General features: G+C 45.3%; 1 protein-coding gene across 2 annotated transcripts in view; it reads left to right on the top strand.

The window, feature by feature from the left end:
* The first annotated feature begins 1,120 nt into the window (after nt 1-1,120).
* LOC140429309 (isocitrate dehydrogenase [NADP], mitochondrial-like) overlaps nt 1,121-25,477 on the top strand; it is a 111,298-nt gene continuing 86,941 nt past the window's right edge. The window contains exons 1-2 of one of the 2 annotated variants that reach the window (XM_072516140.1): nt 1,121-1,298; nt 11,557-11,648. In XM_072516140.1, the coding sequence (XP_072372241.1) occupies nt 1,211-1,298; nt 11,557-11,648 (180 nt within the window). In that variant the 5' untranslated portion in view covers nt 1,121-1,210. Of the gene's footprint in view, nt 1,393-11,556; nt 11,649-25,477 lie in introns of both variants that reach the window. The other variant, XM_072516141.1, reaches the window with a different exon arrangement.

The following is a 25,477-nucleotide window of genomic DNA, read 5'->3' as shown; positions in this document are numbered from 1 at the left end:
ATACTCGTGCGACTCGGCCAATGTTGTCTACCTCATACGCTGCAGGAAAGGATGTCCCGAAGCGTGGTACATTGGCGAGACCATGCAGACGCTGCGACAACGAATGAACGGACATCGTGCGACAATCACCTGGCAGGAATGTTCCCTTCCAGTTGAGGAACACTTCAGCAGTCAAGGGCATTCAGCGTCTGATCTCCGGGTAAGCGTTCTCCAAAGCGGCCTTCAGGACGTGTGACAACGCAGAATCGCCGAGCAGAAACTTATAGCCAAGATCCGCACACGAGTGCGGCCTCAACCGGGACCTGGGATTCATGTCGCATTACATTCATCCCCCACCATCTGGCCTGCGAAATCCTACCAACTGTCCTGGCTTGACACAATTCACACCTCTTTAACCTGGGGTTACCCCATCTCTGGATCTGTAAAGATTCAATCACCTGCTAATGCTTGCATTCCAAGCATTGTCTGGCATCTTTGAATTTGTCTATATATATGTTTCTGGAACATACCTCTTCATTCACCTGAGGAAGGAGCAGCGCTCCGAAAGCTAGTGACATCGAAACAAACCTGTTGGACTTTAACCTGGTGTTGTAAAACTTCTTACGGTCTTTTAAAAAGCACCTGGATCTGCACCTTAAGTGCTGTAAGCTACAGGGCTATGGGCCGGGTGCAGGAAGGTGGGGTTAGAAAGGGCACCTGGGTGTCCTCAGGCTGGCACGCACAAGATGGGCTGAAAGGCCTCCTTCGGTGCTGTATCATTTTTCTATGGTTCTATGTTTGGAAGATTTACTGGGAAGTGTCCCGCTCCTCCGTTATCCCAATTTAAACAAGTGCTTTTCAGAGATAAGACCATTCGGGCAAGAGATCCAATTTGGGAAGGAAACCCGATGATAATTGGCAGGCAGTCTCTGGGAAGAAATGTAACCTTCTGTCTCTCGCCATTCATTTCACAAAGCAATGTCTTTGAATGGAGATTCCACCCTCTCTGTAAATAGAGGCTGGGTTGTGCTTTAGATGATAATCTTTGGGAACAATGCTGTCTGAGTGTGTGTGTGTGTGCATCCTCGCATTGCCGGCTGGGTGAGATTCACTCACTCACAAATCCAATGGGAGCACGTTGGCGGCCGCCTGCACGCTGCTTGCGTGCTGCTCCCTTCCTGCTCCCACATCGGAGCCTCTCTTGTGGAGTCAGAGCCAGAGAGTGAGAGGGATGGCGAGTTTATTAAAAATTGTGCCTTCTTTAGTCGGCGGAAGCTCCCGGAGCCTCCCCAGTGTCTGCACTGTCCAACGAAGAGACTGTGAGTCAGCCTGAAACCATTCAGCACAATTAACTCCGAAACTTTAGCCCCGCTTTTGCTGTCGATTTTGCGACGTGACGGCTTACACACAAAGGTCTGCCTTGAGCTGGGCTGCCGGCGTTGTTGTTGGCAGGTTTATTATTTGTTAGTTATTATTAGATTTCTAATGTAATTTCGGGTCAGATTGAACGCTACGAGAGCGTTCAATTCAGAAAAGATACTTCTTCCAGGAGTCCCATAACGATGCCAGTGGTGGCTGCGGACGTACTGTGCAGGAATCCAACTTTACTAACTTGTAATGGGTCATTATGGTTCAATGCAAAACTGAGTTAAAGCAGTTTTGTTGAAAAATCCCCTTATAGGCATATCTCCTTTTTCAAAAAAAATCTTAGCCCTCGTGCCATGCTTTTGTCAATACTTTGTGACTCAGGGTTTTACCCATTCCAAATTCCTGTGTCTCCGTTTGTAATACTATTCACCCACAAACGTGTGCTGTAAAATACTCAATTTGGCCGCTGGGTTCTGATGTGTTATGTACTCTGGGATAACACAGGCTGCAACTTGATGCAGCTTTGACCAAAGGACACTCCAGACTTTGAAGTAAGTTCAATGTGATTTATTGAACCATTAGCACAGTTCTCTAGGAGTTCGACTCTTCTGCTAATCTGGAAAGAGAAAGAGCATGTGTGCCCTGTCCTTGTATATGGGTTGCCCCCTTGTGGTAGTGTCGCCTCTGGGTGTCTTGACTGCCCATTGGTCGTGTCCTATTCTAAGTGTTCATTAGCTGTATGTCTGCATGTCATGACGTTTCTGGTGCTCCCTGTAGTGTTTACTTAGTTGTAGTGTATTTACATTAACCCCTTGTGTATTTACAGTGCTGCATATTACCACAGGTTCTTTGCATATCAATGAATGGGATTGTTAACTCTCAATTTATTCCAGGAGGTTTCATTACACAATATCCAGTAACCAAATTTCACCTGATGCCATTGATCGCCTAAAACATCCAGCCTTGCATCAATTGGAAAGTGGGAAAGAAAACTCTTCATTACCCAATCAGATGATTCTTGACTGTCAATCAGCTGTTTCCACATCTCCAATATTTTTTATAACTAATAAACAGGAGAGATCCATCAAGGCTAATATTTCAGTGTGACACTGAGAGTGCTGTAGTGTTAGAGGTACTGTCTTTTGGATGAGATGGTAAACCAAGGTTCAGTCAGATCCCTCAAGTGAACATCAATGATCTCAAGGCGGCCAGGTAGCACAGTGGTTAGCACTGTTCCTTCACAACGCCAGAACCCCAGGTTTAATTCCCGGCTTGGGTCGCTGTCTGTGCGGAGTCTGCACGTTCTCCCTGTGTCTGCGTGGGTTTCCTCCAGGTGCTCTGCATTCCTTCACAACCAAAAATGTGCAGGTTAGGTGGATTGGCCATGCTAAATTGTCCTTAGTGTCCAAAAGGTTTGGGTGGGTTTACGGGGATAGGGTGGAGGCATGGGTTTAATTAGGGTGCGCTTTCCAAGGGCCGGTGCAGACTCGATGGGCTGAATGGCCTCCTGTATTGTAGATTCTATGATTCTGTAGATTCTATGATAATATGAGGAAGAACAGGGGAGTTAGTCCTGGTGTTCCTACCAATCAAGTCAACATTCTCAAAACAGATTATCTGGGCATGTACGTTGCTGTTTGCGGAAACTTGCTGTGCGTGTGTGTGTGCACGCAAATTGGCTGCCATGTTTTCTAAATTTCAACCTGACTTCACTTCACAAAAGCTACATGATTGGCAGTAAAGCAGTTTGGGACATCCTGAGGCAGTGAAAGATGCTATGCAAATAGAAGTCTTTCTATTTTGGAGAATTGGTGATCTAACCTATAAACAGTTCCAGAGTTCCTCTCTGAAACATCACAGCAAATCTGTCTGCCATCTTTTTCTTGTTGAGGTTATTTTTTTTCTCTCTGATTGTATTTCTTTGCAGTTTGTGTCACCCTTTTATCTTTTCATCTTCTGCTCAGCTGCACATGGGAGTAGGAGTAAGAATGGGAGAGCAGTGGGAGGAGACTGAATAGTGAGGGGTGCAGGCAGACAGTTCTGCAGCTGCAGACATGACTCCAGGATGATGTGTTGCCTCCCTGGTGCCAGGATCAAAGATGTCACTGAATGGCTGCAGTGCATTCTGAAGGGGTGGACAGTCAGAGGGCGTAGTTCACATTGTTAGCAACAACATAGGTAAAAAGAGGGATTAGGTAGAGCAACAGGAATTTACGGAGCTAGGTCATAGATTGAAAAGCAGGACCTCATAGGTTGTAATCTCTGGATTACTCCTGGTGCCATGTACTAGTGAGTAAAGGAATAGGATGGTAGAGCAGGTGAATGCGAAGCTGAAGAGATGGTGCAAGAGGGAGGGCTTTAGGTTTCTGGATTACTGGAAACATTTCTGGGGAAGGTGAGACCTGTGCAAGTCAAATGGGTTGCATCAGAATGGGACCTATATCCTTGCAGGGAGGTTTGCTAGTGCTATGGTGGGGGGTAAACTAATTTTGCAGGGATATGGAGTACAGAGTGAAGGAATAGCAGGGGATGATGCATAGCTAAGTATTGAAGAAAATAAATCAGTCTGGAAGGCAGAGCAAGGATAGGCATGTTAAGCCACAAGGGAATATGGCATGGCTATCTGGCATTTTAATGCAAGGAGTCTTACAGAGAAGGCTGATGAACTGAGGGTGTTGATGGGTGTATGGTATTATTACAGTACGAAGTCTTACAACACCAGGTTAAAGTCCAACAGGTTTGTTTCGATGTCACTAGCTTTCGGAGCGCTGCTCCTTCCTCAGGTGAATGAAGAGGTATGTTCCAGAAACACATATATAGACAAATTCAAAGATGCCAAACAATGCTTGGAATGCGACCATTAGCAGGTGACCAGATCTCTGGATCTGTAAAGATTTAATCACCTGCTAATGGTCGCATTCCAAGCATTGTTTGGCATCTTTGAATTTGTCTATATATGTGTTTCTGGAACACATATATATACCTCTTCATTCATGATGTTTAACCTGCTTGGGGCAGCACGGTAGCCTTGTGGATAGCACAATTGCTTCACAGTTCCAGGGTCCCAGGTTCGATTCCGGCTTGGGTCACTGTCTGTGCGGAGTCTGCACATCCTCCCCGTGTGTGCGTGGGTTTCCTCCGGGTGCTCCGGTTTCCTCCCACAGTCCAAAGATGTGCAGGTTAGGTGGATTGGCCATGATAAATTGCCCTTAGTGTCCAAAATTGCCCTTAGTGTTGGGTGGGGTTACTGGGTTATGGGGATCGGGTGGCGGTGTTGACCTTGGGTAGGGTGCTCTTTCCAAGAGCCGGTGCAGACTCGATGGGCCGAATGGCCTCCTTCTGCACTGTAAATTGTATGCTAATGATAACTTAGCAGGTCCTCAATTGTGGTCGCATGGGTGGAACTTAAGAACAAAAAGGGGGGAATTACATTGCTGGGAGTATACTATAGGCCCCCAGACAGTCAGGGAGGGATAGACGAGTAGATGTGTAGGAACATCTCAGAGAAGTCTAAAAACAATAGGGCAATAATAGTAGGGGATTTTTAACTTCCCCAATATTAATTGGGATAGGAAAAGTATGAAAGGCTTAGAAGGGTGGAATTCTTAAAATGCATCCGGGAGATGGTTTTGAGCAGATAGAAAGTCCTACAAGGGAGGAAGCGGTACTTCACCTAATTTTAGAAAATGAAGCTGAGCAGGTGGTAAAAGGGGGAGCATTTCAGTGATAGTGACCATAAATAGTGTGTGTGGGGGGGGGGGGGGGGTCCAGAACTAGGTGTCATAGTTTGAGGCTAAGGGGTAAACATTTTAGGACTGAGATGAGGAGAAATTTCTTCACCCAGAGAGTAGTATTGTGTAATTTCAAGAAGGAATTAGATATATCTCTTGGGCTAAAGGAATCAAGGGATGTAGGGGGAAGGCGGGATCAGGGTATTGAACCTGATGATCAGCCATGATCATAATGAATGGCAGATCAGGTTCGAAAGGCCATTTAGCCTCCTCCTACTTCTATTTTCTACGTATGTTTCTGGATAAGGGGCTGGTTTAGCTCACTGGGCTAAATCGTTGGCTTTTAAAGCAGACCAAGGCAGGCCAGCAGCACGGTTCAATTCCCGTACCAGCCTCCCCGAACAGGCGCTGGAATGTGGCGACTAGGGGCTTTTCACAGTAACTTCATTGAAGCCTACTCGTGACAATAAGCAATTTTTAAAAAAATCTGTCCAAAAGTAGCCTGGGAGCTGCTACTTGTAGAAAAATCCACATCAGAGTAGGACCCATTAGGGACCAAAGTGGCAATCTGTGAAGAGTCGAAAGAGGTAGGTGAGGTATTAAATAAGTATTTTGCATCTGTGGTCACTGTGGAGAAGGATGGTGTAGGCATAGGAAGCAGGGAGGGGGGACTGTGATACAATTCAACAGATTAGCATTGAAAGGGATGAGGTGTTAGCGGTTTTAGCAGGATTAAAAGTGGATAAATTCCCAGGCTTAGATGAGATGTATCCTCAGCTGCTGTGTGAGGCTAGAGAGGAGATTGCAGGGGCTCTGATGTAAATTTTCATATCCTCTCTGGCCACAGGTGAGGTGCCAGAGGATTGGAGGACAGCTAACATGGTACAATGATTCAAGAAGTGCAGGAGGGAAAAAACTGGTAATTGCAGGCCAATGAGTCTAATATCAATGGTAGGGAAATTATTGGAAACATTTTTGAGGGACAAAATTAATCTCCATTAGGAGAGGCAAGGATTAATCAAGGATAGTCAGCATAGCTTTGTCAAGGAGAGATCATGTCTAGCTAATTTTATTGAATTTTGTTGAGAAGGTGACTTGGTATGTAGATGAGGGCAGTGTAGTTGATGTAGTCTACATAGACTTCACTTAACAATATTCCACATGGAAGACTGATCAAGAAAATAAGAGCCCATGGAATTCAGGGAAATTTGGCAAATTGAATCCAAAATTGTTTTAATGGCAGGAGGCACAGGGTGTTGGTCGAAGGTTGTTTTTGTGACTGGAAATCTATGGCCAGTGGATTTCCGCAACAGTCCTGCAAACTTTAACACCGGGAAAGATCAGAGCAGCGATGTCAGACTATAACCTCCACAGTGCACGTACTGACTTAGACACTTGCCACTGTTCCTCCATTGCCAATAGATCCAAAATCCACGAGTGCCCTGCTGGGCACCATCATGGAAGTGGGGACAGCACAAGTTGGGAATTGCTTCAGAGAGGAGGCAGACCACTGCAATCTTAGGTTAGATTAAGTAATAAATGTAGCCTCGCCAGCATTGCTGACAGACATCCTAAGAACAAATTATTATAAGAAGACTACTCTATCGTGTTGTACAAATGAAACCTTCTCCAGCAGGAAAGCAAATATTGTTGTGAATGTTGATTGTGCAAACACTATTGAGTGTGACATGTCCAGTGAAAGTGGTCAGTGGGAAATGCCTCTGAGGTCTTAAAAGCAGAAATGGCATTTACGATTTGAAAGTGAGAGAGAACGGAGAGATGACACTTTTCATGAATGCTCAGTGAACAAACTCCCAGATTTTCTTAACTAACAATGCCAATTCTGTCAGCATGCTGAACCAACCAGAAATTGTGCAATCATCGAATATAAAGGAATAAGTGTCTTAAGGCAAGTAAAGATAATTGACACTTTTGATTAACTTTTGTGCAGTAAACAAATTACAATTGCATTATCTAAATTGTTTTAAGCAGTATTTTAACAATACAAGGTGACTGACCAGAAATAGATTTAAATGTTTACAACATAATAGTGACCGTTACTACACTGTACACTTTTTTTTAATTCAGGGGATGTGAGCGTTGATGGCAGGGCCAGTGTTTATTACCCATCCCTAACTGACCTTGAACTGAGTGATTTGCTAAGCCAGTTAGTCCGGTTTATTTTGTTATAACCGGTATGGTGAGATTTTATTGCAAAATACAGGGCGCAATTTAATGGTCACGCTGGGAGCAGCTCGCCATGGCGCAGCATGGCAGATAGAAGCTGGGAAACCGCACTCCCGCCATCCACACAGCTCACAAAGTCTCGCGATCTAACTCTATCTCGCCAGACGTTGTGATGTGAATCCCGTCCATTGTGGGTGGGACCACTTCTTAGCAAATCTGCATATTAAAGGAAGACGGCTAGTCTCACTGTGTAATGTGCAGATTCCTGAGTTACCTGAGATGTGGGATCAATCTCCCTCACCTTGGAGACATCAGAAGGAGTCATTCAGTACTGGCCTCCACAAACAGGGACCACACAGAATGGCACTCGTGGGGGTCTCCCAAGGGATCGGAGACCCAGGGTGCATGCCTTTTGGGCAGGATGGCACCATGGCACTTCCAGCCTGGCACCTTGACAGTGCCATCTGGGTGTCAGCCTGGAACTGCTAAGGTGCCCAGGTGGTGATGCCAAGCTGGCATTTGCGCAGGTACGATCGGGCCGGGGTGTCCGGTGCGGCGACGATTGGAGACCCTCCCATAGTGCGTTGGGGCTTGGCGGGGGTCAGCGGTCTCTTTTGGGGCTTTGGAGATCGGGACGGCGTTTAAAATGATGTCCCGAGCTCTCGCTACACTGAGGAGTTCTGGCGAGCAGAGCTTCTCATTATATAAAATGGGACTATGTCGCATTCCATGTTGAGATCCCTCCACAAACGCAAGTCGTGTTTTATAGCCTCGTGTTTCTCGGTGCTGTGACCACCGGGTGGAAACACGTGCTAAACGTACTCGCTCCGGGACTTTGTTCTCATTTAGATAAATCGCCCCAATAGTATCTAGCTTGTGATAATTAGAATACATGCATAGGATATCGAAGAAATGTTCCTAAAAAAAAAAAAGGCTCCAAGGCTTAAAATTGCAAATTGAAGGTTTATGATCGGAAAATGATTTAATGTAGTGACTATATCTTTTCAAATTTGTTATATGGAAACTGTACAGCATCAATCCTGGTGTTGTCTGCGCAGGACAAACATCAATGACACTAGATGCATGCTGCAGAGACAGATGTTGGTGCTCCTGTCAACAACATGTCCTTTCTATGACACAAACATTGCTACATTTTATTCCTAATGAAGATGCCTGAAATGTCCTCTGTGACAGCTGAGGATCTTCTCTCGGATACCGCCCATCAGTAAAGTACCATTGATTCATTCTGTGTGAACATTCCGAATGCTGACAGTTTTGTGAACTTGCATTCAGGTTAAATGCTACAGAAGCAACCTTTACAGGGGAAGCTAATAGTGCAATCCAACGGAGGTTATCAAGCGAGAAGGAAATGAAGAGGGTGAGGAGTGCTGCTGATTTGCCCATTTTCAATCTCTTCCGTTCAGATTTGTTTTGGGTATTCCAATCAGCAAAGCAGTACAGCAAAAGTGTGATGACAGGTAAAAGTGCCCATAGTAGGCTGTGCATACCAGGCGCATAAATTCAGATATTGGTCAGGGTTTTGCAGTAAGTGTTGAAGCAAGAGTACTGATGGCTGACCTCAAAGGACTTCTCTCTAAGAGATCGTTTGATCTATGTAATGAGAACTGTAACCCTTTTGATATGTAATTGATTGTGTCATAGTTTAATGGGGATTCCCAGCTGCAGTGATGTCATTTACAGAATTTACAGAATCATAGAATTTACAGTGCAGAAGGAGGCCATTCGGCCCATCGAGTCTGCACCGGCTCTTGGAAAGAGCACCCTACCCAAGGTCAATACCTCCACCCTATCCCCATAACCCAGTAACCCCACCCAACACTAAGGGCAATTTTGGACACTAAGGGCAATTTATCATGGCCAATCCACCTAACCTGCACATCTTTGGACTGTGGGAGGAAACCGGAGCACCCGGAGGAAACCCACGCACACACTGGGAGGATGTGCAGACTCCGCACAGACAGTGACCCAAGCCGGAATCGAACCTGGAACCCTGGAGCTGTGAAGCAATTGTGCTATCCACAATGCTACCGTGCTATCAAACACTTGAAGCAGGCAATCATATTTAAAAATTCTCAGACCGCCAATGAGGAAAGGAAAAGCACCAAAATCAAATTATTTTTTCCAAAATATTACAGAGGGAAGTAAAGATTCACATGAGGTGAAGGTGGAAGCTGAAATATCATGGTAATTTTAAAAAAGTTTAACTATTTAAAAAGTCTAGATTAATATTCCAGTGATGAATCATAATGCAAACATGCAACAATATTCCTAATTTTTTTCAGGGTGAAATTAGCTGTCCATTCCTAGTTATTCCTCTGATTGACATAAAATCCAGTTAGACCTCATTGACCAAGGTTTAACTTTTAAGTGCGATACTGTATCGTGATATGAGAGCAGAAAGTTCGGATCAGATCAATTGATTTCACTGATTGCTGGCCCTGAGGAGGTTGGGAGCTTGGGACCACCATCGAAACTGCAGTAAATGACAGGCCGCAATTTCAAGACTTCCCTGTTCTTCTGCGCTTGCTCTAAATCTGGAAGTTTCTGTCCGATTCAGAATGGTGACGCTTTTCCAGGAAAAGACTCTGCAAATTCCAGACCATTATAGATTCCACTCGATCTAGGTATGCTATTGCACACAAGGTAACAAAACCAGTAGTTTTCAGATGACGAGATTAGAGAGCAGGAAATAATTGGACTGTGCGGGCAGACATAATTTGGTGCCCATTCATAGTCATACATTCTCATATTTTCATATATGTTTGATAAACGTAGTAATTTTGGAAGCAGGTAAGTAGAGTTGGTTCTTTGCAAGAACAAAGAACAAAGAAATGTACAGCACAGGAACAGGCCCTTCAGCCCTCCAAGCCCGTGCCGACCATGCAGTGCAGGCTGATGAGCTGGGAGATGTAAATTGTAATGGCAAGAGGTTACAATTGAATGTGACAAGTTTATATTGGCATTTTCTATTATAAATGTGGTCATCGCATCTTTTAATTTAAAAAGTCGACGTTGGAAGTTGGCAGACATAATACTTTTTAAGTGGTACAGATACATGAGATAGCAACTGAAATAATACTTTAAATGCAAAATGTGTTGAATTGATTGGAGTAACTTTTAGAAATAAAAATCTTTCCTATATCTATCATTGGATTCGATTTTATTGGGAAAGTCTTGCAACTTAAGACTTGGTTATGTATTTAACCTCATTCTGCCAGCGTTGTGTGACAATTCCTCTTAAGGTGGCAGTTTAGAATTGAAAATTTGGCTCTTGGTCAAGTTTATACTAGCATTCTGAATGACAAAAGCCTACTTAATTATTGGGCTGTGAAATAAATCACTAATGAATGCCACAGTGATTTATTTCACAGCCCAATAATGTTGTTCTTCTGTTCCCCTCGCCTACCAAACAGGTGCACCTGACTGTTGTTATGGGCCAGGGCTTAGAAACTCCAAAGTATATTATGAAGTCCACCTGACCGACAACCTTTCTGTTGAATTTGGCTAGGATGAGCACAAGATGAGCACTTCCCTTCAGGTGTGATTCATCAGTCTTCCTAGACACTTTAATCAAAACAAGATTTATTCTAAGAACTTAGTTAACATTTATATAAACACACAGCAAGAATGCTATCAATTACAAACATAAAGACACCACACAACTACAGTAATCTATGTGTAGCACTTAATGAATTCCCCCTTAACTGTTCCAATTCAAAATAAAATCCCCAAAACCGAAACAAACTTTTCAAGGGCATGGCCCAGCACTCTGCATTCTCACTTGAATGAGGCTGGCTTTCCCTGAGATTCTAACCCCGTCTCACCAGGTTTAAACCCTTCCGGAAAGTGAGCTATATCTTTTAAGTTACCAAAGCAGGTAGCTATAATCAATGGTTTGTTTTCTGGAACAACTCTTTAAAATGAAAATAGAGAGAGACAGGCCAAAACACTTCTTTTCTCTGTCTGCAGTCCACAGCAGTGAAACGTGAAAGTAAAACAAACCTCACAGCTCCACCCACAAAATGACATCACTGTCATTTTGTGATAAGACAAAAACCTTTCTTAAAGGAACACTCCCACGACACTATACACACATACAAGACATGTGCATGTGACTCTGTATACACACATGAAAGACATGTGTACGTGACTGTACGCACACATGCAAGTTCTTCAGTCTGCACACATATACATACAGACAGTTTGCCTTCCTTTGATAGTAAAGATTTCAGTAGGTGATTGACTGATGTCTCTTGTTATTTGTCTGCAGATGCCAAAAAACGAATCAAAGCAGAAAATCCGGTTGTGGAAATGGATGGAGATGAAATGACCAGAGTGATATGGAGCTTCATTAAAGAAAAGGTAGTTGTTGTGATGGACCAAATTCAAATGAGTGAAAATCCTTTGTGTTCTGTGCCATTCTCCTCCTCAATAGCTTTCAAGAACTATTTAATACTGCATCTGATTATTTCTGAAAGTTTAGAAAAATCACTGAGAAGCATTAATAGTGAAACAAAGTCGGAAATCAGCAGGAACTCTGCTACTTTCAAAAATCCTTTTTCAATACCAAATCATTTATTTTTCGTGGAGGTGATGAACATTGTAATTAACCTATCTGTCCAATCCACGTTTCCCTCTGTTATAGTGTCCAGTTAAGCACTTGTTGACCAAGTCATTTTTCCACCCAGGGCTAACATTGTTAACTATTTACTAATCTGATGTGACTCAATTTATCACTGTGAACTCAAGTCTTTTTAAAAAATGTAATGGCACATATTACTGCTTACAGAGCTTGCAGGGATTTCTCATTACTTCACAGTATCTATATTAACAGACATAAAGAATACCCACGATGGCTTGAAGCATAATGGTACAAAGACATGCAGGCCTGGAATCATAGAATCACTACAGTGCAGAAAGAGGCCATTTGGCCCATCGAGTCTGCACCAACCCTCTGTAAGAGCACCCTAACAAGTTCCACTCCCCCGCGCTATTCCCGTAACACCACCTAACCTGCACAACCCTGGACACAAAGGGGCAATATTATCATGTCCAATCCACCTGACCAGCACATCTTTGGACTGTGGGAGGAAACCGGAGCACTGGAGGAAACCCACGCAGATACAGGGAGAAAGTGCAAACTCCACACAGACAGTCACCCAAGGCCAAAAGTGAACATGGGTTCCTGGCGCTGTGAGGCAGCAGTGCTAACCACTGAAACATTACCTGAAAGTCTTGATCGGGAAAAAGCCCCAGAAAATGTTGGAAATATCCAGAGAAACATAGTTAATGTTTCAGGTCAAGGGCCTTTCTTCAGAACTGAGCTTGGTTACTGGGCGAGATAGTAGGGTTTGATAACTGGTCCAGTCTGAATTAGCTGTTTGCTGCAATTTGCCTCCTGGATTGGGGAAGGGGAAAATCATCCAAAACGTTCAGGGTATCAGCTTTTAACAGTGTTACATTTTGTATCAATTTTAGTTGCCTTTGTGCAAGTATCTAATTTGTGAATAATGGCACGTACCATTCTTCGCTGACAGTGTCATACAAGCAGGACAGTCAATCATTGCAGTAGTGACTCTTCTCTGACTCGATTAAAGAACGTGTCATTTGAATTTTTAATTTGAGTCTGAAATTCCATTTTGTTTCTACTCCATCCCTCTTTATCTCTTGAGGGAGTACAAATTATTGCAAAGGGACGTAAAGGTAGGACAGGGGATAGGTCAACCTGCTCTCAGAACTCTATTTTAGACTAGTAACTCCAAAGAGTTTCTCATCTTAGTCTAGTTACCATAGGCTAGCACTGAGGTAGGCGACTGAGAATTCTTCTTTATGTGCTGGTCTTTCATATGGTGGAGTGAAGGGGCGAAAATAAATTGCAGACCTACAGGAAAAGGATGGGGGTGTGGGACTAGCTGGAGCGCTCCTCCAGAGAGCTAGCATGCACAAGATGGACTGAATAGTTTCCTGTGTTGTAACAATTCTACAATTGTATGAAATGCGTGAAGTCGGTCATTTCCGAGAAACTTTCACCCTAGCGGTGCCACCCTGGCACTGCCACGTTGCCCAGGTTGCACTGGCAGGAGCCTTGCCAGGCTGGTGGTGCCAGGGTGCTCGGGTGCCAGGGATTGGGCCCGGGAGTTCCCTGCCCTTAAGAGGTGGGGTGAGGGAGGGCACTTGAGGACCCCCCTACGGTAAGTTGGGCGGTGGGGGGGGGGGGGTTTCCAGAGCCTGCGGTGGGGATGCAGAGGGGAGTCGAAAGATCAGGGCGACATTTAAAAATTGTGCCCCGATCTGCGAGTCATCTTCCTGCACTGACGAGCTGAAATGAGGTCATTGCGGTCTAGATGGGGCATTCCCTGCAGAAACCCCCAAAAATGGGAGACTTCCCTTAGATAACGGGGTCGTTCTCAGTGCTGCAGGCGCCAAGAAGCACCCTTCTCTCTGCGCCCAAAACGGGACTCTATTTTGCTTTCATTAAATCATGTGCAATGCCTTTCCTTCAACAAGGAGACCAAAACTGCTCTCAGTGCTCCAAATATGGTCAAATCAGCACCGTGTACAGTTGCAGAAAGACTTCCCTATTATACGTTAGTCCCCTTGAAATAAGGACCAACATTCCATTCACCTTCCTGATTACCTGCTGCACCTGTGAGCTAGCTTTCTGTGTTTTGTGCACAAGTACCCCCCAGTCCCTTTGTGTTGCAGCTTTCTGCAGTTTTTCTCCATTTAAGTGACACTCTGCCCTTTTCTTCACCCTTCCAACTTCACATTTTCCCACAGTATACACCATTTGCCAAGTTTTTGCCCATTTACTTAACCCATCAATATCTCTTTGCAAACTGTTTGTATCCCTCTCGCAACTTGGCTTTCCATCTATTTTTGTGCTGTCCGCAAATTTGGCTATAGTACATTTGCTTCCTTCCTCCAAGTCGTTAATATATATTGTGAACAGATGCAGTCCCAGCACTGATCCCTGTGAAACCCCATTGGTTACAGGTCGCCAACCTGAAAAAGAATCCCTTATCCCTGCTCGCTGTTTTCTGCCCATTAGCCAATTCTCTATCCATGCCAATATATTACCTTGGACACCATGGGCTCTTATCTTAACATTTAACCTTTTGTGAGGTACCTTGTCGAACACCTTCTGGAAGTCCAAATACAACACATTTGACTCGTTCCTCTCTATCCACTCTGGTTGGGACTTCCTCAAAATAACTTTAAAAATTCGTCAGACACTATCTCCATTTCATGAAGCCATGCTGACTCTGCTTGATTAGATTATGGTTTTCCAAAAGTGCTGCTATTATTTCCTTAATAATTGATTCCAATATTTTTTCCAACAATAGATGTAGGCTAATCATCCTAAAGTTACCTGTTTTATGCCTCCCTCCCTTCTTGAATAGGGGTACCAGATTGGAAGTTTTCCGACCCTCCAACGTTTCTCCAGAATCCAAGAAGTTTTGGAAAATTACAACCAATGCATCCACTAACTCTGGAGCTACTTATTTTGAGATCCTCGGCTGCAAGGCATCAGGGCCAGGCGACTTAACTGCCAATAGCCCCATTAGTTTGTCTAATATTACTTCTCTAGTGATGGTATTTAATTGCTCTCCCTATTCTTTACTGTTAATAGGATGTTTGAAGTATCTTCCACCATAAAGATTGTTGCAAAATATCTTTTGAACTCCTCCACCATTTCTTTGTTCCCAATAACTACCTCCCTAGATACACTTAGCCTATGTTCAGCTTGACCCTTCTGTTCCTTTTTATATATTTAAAGAAATTCTTATTGTCCATTTTTATATTCCTCGCTTGTGTGCCCTCGTTTATTTTTTCTCTCTTTATTATCTTTTCAGACCTCCTTTGCTGGATTCTGAATTTATCCCAGTCTTCGGGGCATCACTGACCATTCCCTCCTTATGCTTTTTCTTTCAACTTAACCCCTCTCTTAGAATCTTATCTCCTTACTGGGATATATTTATTCATGAATTACCTCCTTAAATGTGTACCATCTTTCCTGCTAATCTATCCACCCAGGGCACTTTAGCTAACTCTATCCTCATTTCATTGTAATTCCCCTTATTTAAGTTAAACACAGTTGTGATCCAATTTTCTCAGTCTCAAACTGATATTAAATTCTATCATGTTATGATCACTACTTCCTAGGGGATCTTTTATTCTGAGGTCATTTATTAAACCTGTCTCATATACCCATTACCAGATCCAAGATAGCCAGTTCCCTGGTTGGCTCCATGACCTATTGCTCTAGGAAACTATCCCTAATGCACTCTATGAATTTGTTGTTGTAGCTACCCATTCCAACTTGATTACCCCAATGAACATGAAGATTAAAGTCACCCATAATTATTGCTCTATTCCTTTTACAGGCTCCTATTATTTGTTCATTTACATCATTTCCTACAGTAGGGGTCTATACACTATTCCTACCAATGTCTTTCCTTGCTGATTTTTTACCTCCACCCAAATGGACTCTACATCATCCGAGTCTAGATCGTCTCTCACAACTGTCCTCATGTAATCCCTTTTTTAATCATCCGAACTTTTATTCATACATTGGCCATATTTGCCACTTGCCATTGATTATCCTGTCTACCATTTTTTGCATTTTACTGTTCTTTTATTACTGTCCTTATTTCTCTTTTCCTTGTCACTCTGCTTAGGTTCCCATCCCCCTGCCATTCGTAACTAAACGCCCCACGACACTTACAAATACTCGCCCTAGGGTATCAGTCCTGGTCCTGCCCAGGTGTAACATGTCCAGTTTGCACTGGTCCCACCTCCCCTAGAACCAGTCCCAATGTCCCAGGAATCCGAAACCCATCCCCTTACACCATCTTTCTAGCCACGTATTCATCCAATATATCCTGCCATTTCTGTTCTGGCGAACACATGGCACTGGTAGTAATCCTGAAATCACTTCCTAACTCCCTGGCCGGGACTCTCCAAGTCCGCGCCCAGTCGGAGAATCACCGGGGAGGGGCGCGAGAATCCCGCAAAGCCCCTCTGACGCCGGGCCGCTGATTCTCCAGTGACCGGAGAATCCGCGCCAATCATGCCCGCGCCGGTCGGGGGCCGCTGAAATAGGCCCCCGCGGCGATTCCCCGCGCAACGGGCCGACCCCCCTCCGAGTCCCGCCACTGTGATTCAGACCTGGTACCACCCGGCGGGAGCCTGGACCCGCGGCCGATGTGGACGTCCTGGTGGGAGGGCAGGAGGATCTGACTCCAGGCCGGGGTGGGGGGGCTCCACGGGTCTAGGCCTGCGATCGGGGGGCTTCTGATCGGCGGGTGGCCGCGATCTGGAGGCAGCCTATCCCCTGCAGCCCGCTGTTTGGCCGGCGACATGTTGCTCCGCACCGGCGCGGAGATGGCACCACGCGCCGGTGTGAATACGGCAACCACGCGCGTGCACCGGCGCGGAGGCTGCCGTCGCGCACATGCGCGGACCCACACCGGCCGTGTCGGGCTGGCGTTCGGCGCCGTAGCAGCGCACAGCAGTACAGCGCCATTCTAGCCCCCGAAAAACAGGAGAATTACTGGGCCTGGAGGCCTGTTGACGCCGGCGTCAAATCCGGTGCGAGCGACGCCGGCATCAACACTTGGCCGTGATATCGGTGAATCCCGGCCCCTATATTTGGCTTTTATCTTTTTTTTACATATGTCGTTGGTACTGATGAGCACCATGACCACTGGCTGTTCACCCATCCCCTCCAAAATGTCCTGTAGCCACCCCAAGGCATTCCTGACCCTAGCACCAGGGAGAACACAGGAGATTCCTGCACTGCCTGCCTAGTCCTCTTGCGCTGCCTGCTGGTCAACCATTACCTTCCTGCCTGTGGAGTTTGAGCATGCAGCGTGACAACCTCTCTATATGTGCTATCCACGATACTCTCCGCCTCGCGGATGCCCACAGTGTCCCCAGCCGTTGCTCCACCTCCAAAACCCAGGCTTCCAGGGGCTACAGCTGTAGAAATATCCTGTACACGTGCTGGCCCCGGGCACTGGAAATGTTCCCGGCTTCCCACGTGGAGCATGAAGAGTACACAGCTTTGAGCTCACATGCATTACTAACCCCTTTAAGTTAAACCTTTAGAAGATGCTTAATATCAGATAATATCAATTACTTTAGGGATCTGTTATAACCTGCACAAGACCTACGGGTTTGGAACAATGAATCTCGCCAAATACGAGCTCCCTGCTAAGGGGATGGGGAGCCCTAAATCATCCATGGTTAAGTTCTGTATAAAGTCAGCCAGGTGTGGTACCGACGGGAGAGGCCCGGCTGGTATCTGACATATATTGTCAACACAGTGCATTGTAACAAATCAAGTTTTCTTTTACTAACTTGGTTAGGACTCATTTGCGCTCTACACAATTAGCTTCTTTCCTGGTGCTCGTTATGACAGAATATAGCCCTTACAAACTATAAACCACAGAAAGACATTACAAACGTAGTAAACACTTACCCAAATTTAGCCACTACTTACCAATCAGCTCACTCCCTTGTAGTCTCTACTGCTGCAGCAGTCTCTAAAGAGTGAAAAGCTTAGAAAGCAGAAAGCACCACTTTCTCCTCTGCGCCAAATTCCCACTGTGCCCCAAATTCCCAATACCCACATTCACTCTGGCTGTGTCTCACTCAGGATGTGATCTCTCCCACTGCTCGTGCAAAATCATGAACTTCCAATAGTCCCTATCTTAAATAGAGTTCAGGTGAGCTGAGATGACTCATACATTTAGGAGTGAAATCAGGAAGCACTTTTTCTTGAACAGGGTAGTGGAAATCTGGAACTCTTGCCTTATGAAGGCTGTTGGGTCAGTTGGAAATGTCCACTGAGATTGATAGCTTTTTGTTTTGTAAGTGTTACCAAGAGGCATAGAGCACAGGCAGGTAAATGGAGTTGAGGTACAGATCAGCGATGATCAAACATAGTGGCCAACTCCTGTTGTTATCTATGATATGTGGAAGTCCAATCCTATATTTTCAGACAATATCCCTGCGGGACATAATTCTACTGACAAGTAGGGGGACCAAAGATGGAGCATAGGGGTAACTCAAGGTGACTGTGTCAATATGGATGGAGAAGCTAATACTGGAGATGTGATGGTTGCATTGGGTACCTCAATGAAAGGAGCCCTGTGAGGCAATGCTACAGGAATGGATTACATGGCCACGGTGGTGGTGGTGGCGGCGGCATTGGTATTGTCTCGCCATCCCTGTAAAAAGGCCACACACAGGATGATAAAAGTGATTGAGGAAGGGTGATGCGCTACAATTGCAATAATGTTGAATCTTGACCATGGTCTCAGTGTTCTGAGAAAGATAGAAACCAAATAAAAGAAGTTTGAATAGTGAGCTGTGGCAATTCTAACATGAAGCATGTGTTCAATAGCTGATTATTATTGTATTTTCTATAAGCCTGAAGCCCATTTGGATTATCTTGTGAGGCAGGAGAAGGCAGCCTGCTCCTTCCGTTCCCCTACTGTACTTCAGCTAATCATCGGGATACTGTCCACGCATCTTGTAATCTGCTTCGTGCATTTTGAGGTCTAGATGATGTATAACATGAGGCATCAACTGTTTGCACACCATCAGAATAAATATTCATTTCCTGGAGAAAAAAATGAACTTTTGCTAAATTATCTCAAAATGAATTAAATGAATCAAAATGTAAATGATTTAGCAAGTTTGGAGTTGTTATTCTTAATTACTCTCCTTTGCTGCATTTATCTGGAGAAATATAACTTCTATTTTTACTCAACAGCAGTAGGCCTTGTTCAAGATTCTCTTGAGGTTAATGTGCAGATTTAGTCGGCGGTTAGGAAGGCAAATGCAATGTTAGCATTCATGTCGAGAGGACTAGAATACAAGACCAGGGATGTACTTCTGAGGTTGTATAAGGCTCTGGTCAGACTCCATTTGGAGTATTGTGAGCAGTTTTGGGCACCGTATCTAAGGAAGGATGTGCTGGCCTTGGAAAGGGTCCAGAGGAGGTTCACTAGAATGATCCCTGGAATGAAGAGCTTGTCATATGAGGTGCGGTTGAGGACTTTGGGTCTGTACTCTTTGGAGTTTAGAAGGATGAGGGGGGATCTTATTGAAACTTTCAGGATACTACAAGTTCGAGGCCTGGATAGAGTGGATATGGAGAGGATGTCTCCACTAATAATAATTGCTTATTGTCACAAGTCGGCTTCAATGAAGTTACTGTGAAAAGCCCCTAGTCGCCACATTCCGGCGCCTATTCGGGGAGGCTGTAAAGGGAATTGAACCCGCGCTGCTGGTCTTATTCTGCATGACAAGCCAGCTGTCTTAGCCCACTGTGCTAAACCAGCCCCAACAGGAAAAACTAGAACCCGAGGGCACTACCTCAGACTGATGGGATGATCCTTTAAAACCGAGATGAGGAGGAATTTCTTCAGACAGAGGATGGGCATAAGGCTGTGGAGGCCAAATCACTGAGAGTCTTTTGAGACAGACATAGATAGGTTCATGATTAATAAGTGGATCAGAGATTATGGGCTGAGAAAAATATCAGCCATGATTGAATGGCGGAGCAGACTTGATGGGCCGAGTGGCCTAATTCTGCTCCCTATGTCTTATGGTCTTATGATTTGTGAGGTATAGGTCAGATGGAACTCCCATTCTCCCATTCTGGTGTTGCGTCTCCATGGGACGACATTGAAATGATTCTGCCCAAGAGTTTCAGATAGGGAACTGAGTGAAATGGAATGGAACATATTCACTTCAAACTTTCTTCCAATATTTTTGTTCTGTGTTCTTGGCAAGAGGGGAATAAAAATACAGTTTCCAAAAGTAGACATTCTTCTGAGTTTGGAAACCTGTGCTCACATATGGAGATGCAAGTCGAGAATTAATAATAGTACATTGCAGGTCAGATGGAGCACCCACCAAATTCACGTTTCCTCGGAAATGCAATCTAATGCATACAGGCTCAGCTAAATGGAATGATTTACAGATTGAATAAAAGATAGAAGCAGTAAGAGTACAGTATGTAAACATTTAACAGTATCAGTTTAGATGGGATTAAAGTGCTCCTTTTAGAATATATTTCTTGCACAATTTAATAGCAGTGCGGTTTTCAATGAAGCAGTGAGGCTTTGTGAGATGATGATTTATGTGGATGGCACAATATTTCTCCAGCCAGAAATAACGGCATGGGAACATCCTCCTTTTTAATGTTTTTAAGCACAAGTCCCTTAAGTCTGAGATAATTTAAGCATTCACAATGGTGCAAACTAGAGCATAAGGTGCTGATGTACAGCTTGTTTCCACATTGTTCCAATCTCTCACGTGGTGTTCTTTGTGTTGCTAATTTTAGGATGATTGGCGTGGTGTACACAAAGACCATAAATAGCTTTAAAATTGATCAAAGCTATAAATTCCCGTAACAGCCTCCCCGAACAGGCGCCGGAATGTGGCGACTAGGGGCTTTTCACAGTAACTTCATTGAAGCCTACTTGTGACAATAAGCTATTTTCATTTCATTTATTAACACTATTTATTTGGATTTGACACTTACTCCTATATAATTCACAGTTGATAATAAACATATAATCTACACTCTTCCACTACTAATCTCTATACTATTACATTAACTATGATCTGCTCTTACTCATACAATCTTTCCTTCAGTCTGTTCTCTAGCTTTCTCCTCAACCTCTGTAGCCACCTGGGTTGGCCACTTCCCGACTTAAAATGGAGAACCGCAAAGGCTGAAGGGAAATTCAGCCAACACAGGTAAAGACTAGCAAGTGCAGAAATCATGTATATTGGAACCTGCAAAACAACCAGACAGCACTGAAACCAGCAGCCATCTACATAGTAATGCAGCAGCCATCTACATAGTAATGTGCGATTCCAAGGCACAATGGCAACAGTTAAGGTAAATAAAGCCAAGCCAGACTCCTCGGCGCCAGCAGGAGCCAAGACAAAGGAAGGCCAACGGACACTTGGGGACCGCCCAGCGATCAGGGAACTGCTCCAGCATTGGAGAAATCGATCCAAGTGATCAGAAAGTAGTCCAATCGCTTGGAACCAGGTATGGGGTCCGCCCCGAGGGGCGGGAAGCCCCTGGGGACTATAAAGTAAAGCCCCCAAGTTCAAATCGCCCTTCTTTGGCAGGGTCACTCAGCATCTTGAACCAACCCTTGACAGTGACCTGCCTCGCTGCCGCCAACCAAGTAAGTCTCAAGTCAACGCTCGCTACGAGATAGGTGCTCCTAGCTACCAGTCCATACCAGCTTTTGAATCCTGCAGACTCAGGACCTGAACAAAAGGCCATTTGTTCCCCTGACCTGGTGGGCCAGTCCGAAGCTAAGTATAGGCCTTTTAGTGATAGGAATAGCCTAGAAAGTAGAGTTTATGCATGAGTAGTGATTTACTGTGTATAATAAATGTGTTTTGATTTGAATCTTACTAATTGGTGTGTTGAGTTATTGATCATTACTTGAACCTCGTGGTGGTATAAAGATACATGGTGACTCTAGAGCAAAGGTTAAACAAACAGGGCAAATTACGATTTAAGAGCCAACCAAAAGTTAGCAACATATTACTGGCGACTCCGCCGGGACTCGAACCCAGAACCTTTGAATTAGAAATCCAATTGGGAACAGAAAAACCACAAGTGTTCAAGCAGTTCTGATCAATCTTCATAATTCGGAAGTGTGTTAATGCATGCGTAACTAACAGGGCTATAAGGTAAACTGATAGATATTTGTTGCGAAAAACTGTCGGGAGTTTGTATTCTGGAAAATAGCGAAAGCCGTACCCGTAATTACAGCACCGCCTTAATACCCCTCGTTCCAAATTTTGAGAGAAGTATTTAGAGAGGAAAGATGGCAATGCAGGCAATGCAACGCCTCATGAACCCTGAGGAATTCGTGGTCGCAGCGACCAGCAGCAGAGTAGGACAGTGTCCCGTTTGGGAAGAGGAAATCAGAAAGTACCTCAAAGGGAAAGGATGGCCCCTTTGGAGTGAGTTCTGTGACAATGAGGAAACAGGTCCCGGGAGTATAGGACATACTTGGTGGGAGAACCTGAGCGAAATCCATAAGAAAAGCTTGGGAAAAGCTCGCAAGCCGATGGCAATTGTGTCCTGTTTGGCACAATTGCGAGGCACAGAGGAGATTGTTCAGACGCTCCGTAAAGAGATAGAGGAGACACATCGAATGAGTAAGGTCGATGTGGGCGAGATAGAGAAAGAGAACCTAGAATTAAGAAGGAAGTTAGCAGCAAAGGACGGAGAGGTGGATGATGCCAAGTGGGCACACCAGTCTTGTCTGGCGCACCTAAGCAGCTTCCAGACACAGTACGAAAAGGCCTATCAGGACACGCAACGTGCAGTCCTGGTAAGAGAGGAAACAGAGAAACGGGTAGAGGCATTGGAAAGGCAGTGTCGCGACCTGAAAGCAGCATTAAGAGCGCTCCATGCTACCACCATGGAGCACAGACAGAGCTCACTGGATCACGCAAAGTGCCGGAAGCAGATTGCAGAACTGCAGTCTTTACTTTCAGTTCAGAATGGATTCCAGAGCATCATTGGATCCCCGTTAGATGCAGAAGGCGGACCAGATTGGGAAGAATTAAATGAGACCGCGCATAGTTATTGTTCAGGGAACATGTGCGCAAGGAAAGCCCCAGAACAGAAAAGCGCCCCAACCCCCCACAGAGCAGATAGTTCAGGCACCAATGAATCCAGTAACCACGCACCGCACAGTCACATCGGACGGAGATACAGAATTTCATTATACCACCCCCTTAACCATGACCCAATTACGGGACGCGTGCGAGAAAATCACACCGTTCCTCCCCACCTCAGACCCCCCACCACTTCTTTGCTAGAGTAAAGCAGCAGGCGACCATGTACGGCCTGGACGAGCGTGAGCACGTGAAGCTCACAGTTTTGAGTTTGGACCCTTCAGTCGTAGCAGCCCTTCCCGACCCACAGAATGTAGGAGGAGGCACCCTTGCAGAAATGCACGCAGTGATCCTAGATGCGATCAGCTACAACAGAGGTGACCCGGTAGAAGGCCTGAATAAGTGCAGGCAGAAAAAGATGGAACACCCCACAGCGTTTGCTGGACGCCTGTGGATTCATTTCACAACAGTTTTCGGCAATTTAGAACGTGCCAATTTGTCCCAAGACGGTATGGCCAAATGGACCTGCACCCTTATCTCCCATGCCACAGAGGCAGGACAAAAAGCCTGTACGAATTATGACCCCTCAGAGGAAGCCCACAATGAGAAATGGGTTTTAAAAAGATTGTCCCGCGCCTGGGAGCAATCTGTACAAAATAAACCCGCAGTTAGGAAACCTGAGGAACAGCAGGCAGAAGCAGACATCCACACAGTGAAAACGCACCAGAACCCCGCATGGGTGAACGAAGGCAGGAACAGCCCCCCACAAAAGCCACAGGAGTGTTACAACTGTGGACAGTTAGGACACTTTGCACGAAAATGCAATGCCCCACGAAAGCCACAGAGAGCCCAGCAGGCAGGCACTCTGAATAATAACAGGACAAAGCCCATACATAGTGTGAGCACCCGTTCAGACCAGACGGACCTGAATGGAACGGACTGACGGTGTTCGGGCTCCCCCAGTTGGGTCTACGACACCCTTTGGTATAGGTCCGGCCGACCAGTAGTTGCAGCAAAGATACGGGGACAGCCCATTGAATTTCTCTGGGACACAGGAGTGTCCCGCACCACAATCAATTCCTCCACCATATTCCAGAAAGACACGTGGCCCACTACAGCCACCATCACCTTCAGCGGCTTCACAGGCCACTCACAGCAGGGACACATCACAGCCCATTCAGATTGGCAATATAACGACAAAGCACCCCTAGTTTTAGTCGATCTACTCCACACAGCAGAACACATTTTGGGAATTGACTTTATGAACTCCCACCACCTTTCATTTGATCCACTCAACCAATGTGCTTGGAGAATGGCAAAATCCGCAAGAGCCCCCGCTATGCTCACAATAGGAGAATATGCAAACAAGATTCGCGCAGTCGGCGAATTTTGGTTTGACCCGACCACGATTAGCACAGACAAGCAGGTTAGGGCAGTTCTGCAAAAGCACAGGGCAGCAGTCGCGACCCACAAACACGACTGTGGCCAGGTGACTGGTTCCGTTCAAATCACAGGACCTGACCCTAGACCCCAAACGCAATACGGATTTCCCTAAGAGGCAGAGGGAGAAATCGCAAAAGTTATCGACAGCTTATTAGAGCAGGGCGTACTCAGATCAGTAGCCTCCACTAATAATGCCCCGATTTGGCCAGTGAGAAAGCCCGATGGATCATGGCGACTGACCATCGATTACCGGGAACTCAACAAAGTCACCCCCGCAGCAGCCCCCACGGTAGCCACAAATCCCGAGACCATGCTCAAACAGGGACTCAACTCACAATACTTTACGGTTTTGGACGTCAGTAATGGATTCTGGTCCATTCCATTGGCAAAAGCGTGCCAGTACAAATTTGCTTTCACTTTTAAAAGTCAGCAATACACGTGGACATGCCTTCCACAAGGATTCCACAACTCCCCCTCCATTTTCCACCGACAGCTGGCAAATGGATTATCGAAATTTTCTCGCCCCGAATGTCTGGTCCAGTATGTGGACGACCTATTACTGCAGACAAGACACCAAGGCAGAGCACATCGAGCTTCTGTCCAAACTCCTGGAACTCCTACAGAAAATTGGTTGCAAAGTAAACCCCAAAAAGGTCCAGATTTTGGAAAACAAAGTGATATATTTGAGTACAACACGAGATCGAGCACAAAAGGATTGACGCGATTGCCAAATTGCCCTTTCCCCAGAATATTTCAGCCCTCTGGTCGTTTTTAGGACTGGTTGGCTACTGCCGAAACCACATTAACGGTTTCGCCAGCAGGGCAGCACCCCTCTCGGAACTCCTAAAGAAAGGAGCCCCTCAGGAATGGCTTCCGCAGCATACGGATGCTTTGAAAAGAGCCCTCATTGAAGCCCCCGCACTACAGGTTCCAGACCCGCTTCCCCATATGATATAGAGATAGCTGGCACCAACCGCACCCTTTCGGCCGTGCTCCTCCAGGAACGGCACAAACAATTAAGACCCGTGGCTTATGCCTCCAGACTTCTAGATCCTGTGGAGCAGGGA

Source organism: Scyliorhinus torazame, chromosome 9 (assembly GCF_047496885.1).
Source record: "Scyliorhinus torazame isolate Kashiwa2021f chromosome 9, sScyTor2.1, whole genome shotgun sequence".
NCBI lineage: Eukaryota > Metazoa > Chordata > Chondrichthyes > Carcharhiniformes > Scyliorhinidae > Scyliorhinus > Scyliorhinus torazame.
This window is presented reverse-complemented; position numbering and strand designations above follow the sequence as displayed.